The sequence below is a fragment of the Austrofundulus limnaeus genome, unplaced genomic scaffold, assembly GCF_001266775.1.
Source record: "Austrofundulus limnaeus strain Quisiro unplaced genomic scaffold, Austrofundulus_limnaeus-1.0 Scaffold106, whole genome shotgun sequence".
In the NCBI taxonomy this organism is placed as follows: domain Eukaryota; kingdom Metazoa; phylum Chordata; class Actinopteri; order Cyprinodontiformes; family Rivulidae; genus Austrofundulus; species Austrofundulus limnaeus.
Genome location: NW_013952508.1, coordinates 1,404,467 through 1,406,441, shown reverse-complemented (window position 1 = coordinate 1,406,441; position 1,975 = coordinate 1,404,467). Strand labels below are relative to the sequence as shown.

At 42.0% G+C, this 1,975-nt stretch overlaps 1 protein-coding gene across 1 annotated transcript in view; it reads left to right on the top strand.

Moving 5' to 3' along the window:
- Nucleotides 1-1,444, top strand: part of cnpy1 (canopy FGF signaling regulator 1) — a gene marked incomplete at its 3' end in the record, with an annotated part of 27,068 nt that extends 25,624 nt beyond the window's left edge. The window contains 1 exon segment of the mRNA XM_014013841.1: nt 1,232-1,444. Coding sequence (XP_013869295.1) covers nt 1,232-1,444 — 213 coding nt within the window.
- Nucleotides 1,445-1,975: the final 531 nt, after the last annotated feature.

Here is a 1,975-nt window from a genome sequence, read left to right as displayed (position 1 = left end):
ATTAAATGAGATAATATATATATAGGACTTTGTCCTATTCCCTTAAAGAAAATAAAAACACTTTAAAATGATTTTCTTCTTATAAGTGTAAAAAATAAAATCAAAGACAAAGAAAAAAAACAATAGAAAAGTTTTTTTTCACCAGGGTTACCTCTACACTGTAAACACAGAGGAACTCAGATGTTTGGTAGAACATAGATCTAAGTTTATTTCATAGCTGATATGAAGAAACGAGTCTCTGTGTCTCAGTAGAGTTCACATGACGTGACGTGATGTTGGAGAGTCCCCACATGTGCGCGCCGCAGCCTTTGTGTGCAGTCTGTTTATCTGTCAAGCTTTTGCTTTCCTACTTACAGCATTTTCACACAAGTTGTAAAGTGTACTTCCATGTGTCATTTTGGAGAAATCTACAACAACGTAAACGCCAAGTATGGAACACCTCCACTGCCGGCGAGGGTGCACGCTCCAGAGCGCGACCATAACTCAGCCTTTAGAATCATATGGAGATGATTCCATTGGTCATGATTCTGCTTTGGGTGGACTGGACTGACACGGTTCCGATGGGTCTGCCAGCTCCCTCTGGAAAGCTCCTGTGGAACCCCAGTTCAATCGCTGCTGCTGCACGTGCATGCGTGGCGCATGCGGCTCGCTGCGTCACGCTCGGAGTGCAGCAGTGCCAAACTAAACAATGATTTTTCCTCAAAATGGCTGATGAGCCACTCATCTTCAGAAAGTTATGTCTGTTTATAAATAAATGTTCTGTGTGTTTCACTATTTATTATATCCTCCAGTAAGGCTGAATCTGTTCCTGTTAAATGTATTTTTGGCACAACTTTGCGCATCCTTTATTTAACTGCGTCCATGTGGATGTAATAATTGTTAATCATGTGGATGTAATTGTTAATCATGTGTGTCTGCTGTGAACAATAATAATTTTCACATTATGAAAAGTTTCTCAGAATCACCTCCAAGTGTCGCCAATGGAACCAGAACCACAGAAACGTGCGTACGTCAGCCCTGGAGTTGGCGTGGGGTTGCACACATTTCCACGTTCAGTTGAGTTTTGATACATCCGGAGTTTTGCATGGAAAATGGCATACGCAAGGTTTTTGTGCGTACGCACCGTTGATACATGAGGCCCCTGATCCAGAACTGAACTGAGTGTTCTGGACTTTGATCCAGTCTTGGTGAGAGGACTGTCTCTGATGTTCTGTTGGGTTTGTGTGTCCAGGTCCCGTTTGCTCGCTCAGAGACGCACCTCAGTGAGCTCCTGGAAGGAGTGTGCAACAGCATGAGTGACTACGCTCTTTACACAGACCCGGACACCCAGGACCAACAGTACAGGAGGTTTGCTCCAAGAAGCAGCGAGACCATGGGGGACCTCCCAGACTTCAAACAGTTCAAGTTTGATGGACCTGAGGCATCCGATTCCCTGAAGTTTGCAGTGAGTATGAACACAGCTTCTCTGAACTGTTTTGGAGTCCGTACAAGTTCAGGCCATTTACCATTTGACATGATGGGACAACGGTGCAAATAAAATATCTGTAAATCATCTCAGGACATTTCATCAGTAAACCTCCAGTAACAGATTACTGATACATGTAGCATTTTAGTCCCAGCTACAATGGGGTGTGAAAGTTTGGGCAGCCTTGTTAATTTTCCTGATTTACCTTTATAAATCATTGATTGTTTGGATAAAACGATCAGTATATCATATAGGGGACAAACACAGTGATATTTGATAAGTGAAATGAAGTTGATATGATTTGCAGAAAGTGTGCAATAATTGTTTAAACAAAATTAGGTAGGTGCATAAATTTGGGCACCATAAAAAAAAAACCTTACCTCAATGTTTAGTAACTCCTCCTTCCACAGAAATAGCAGCCTCTAAACACTTCCTACAGCTTCTAATGAGAGTCTGGATTGTGGCTGAAGGTATTTTAGACCAATTCTTCTTCACAAAACACCTCTAGTT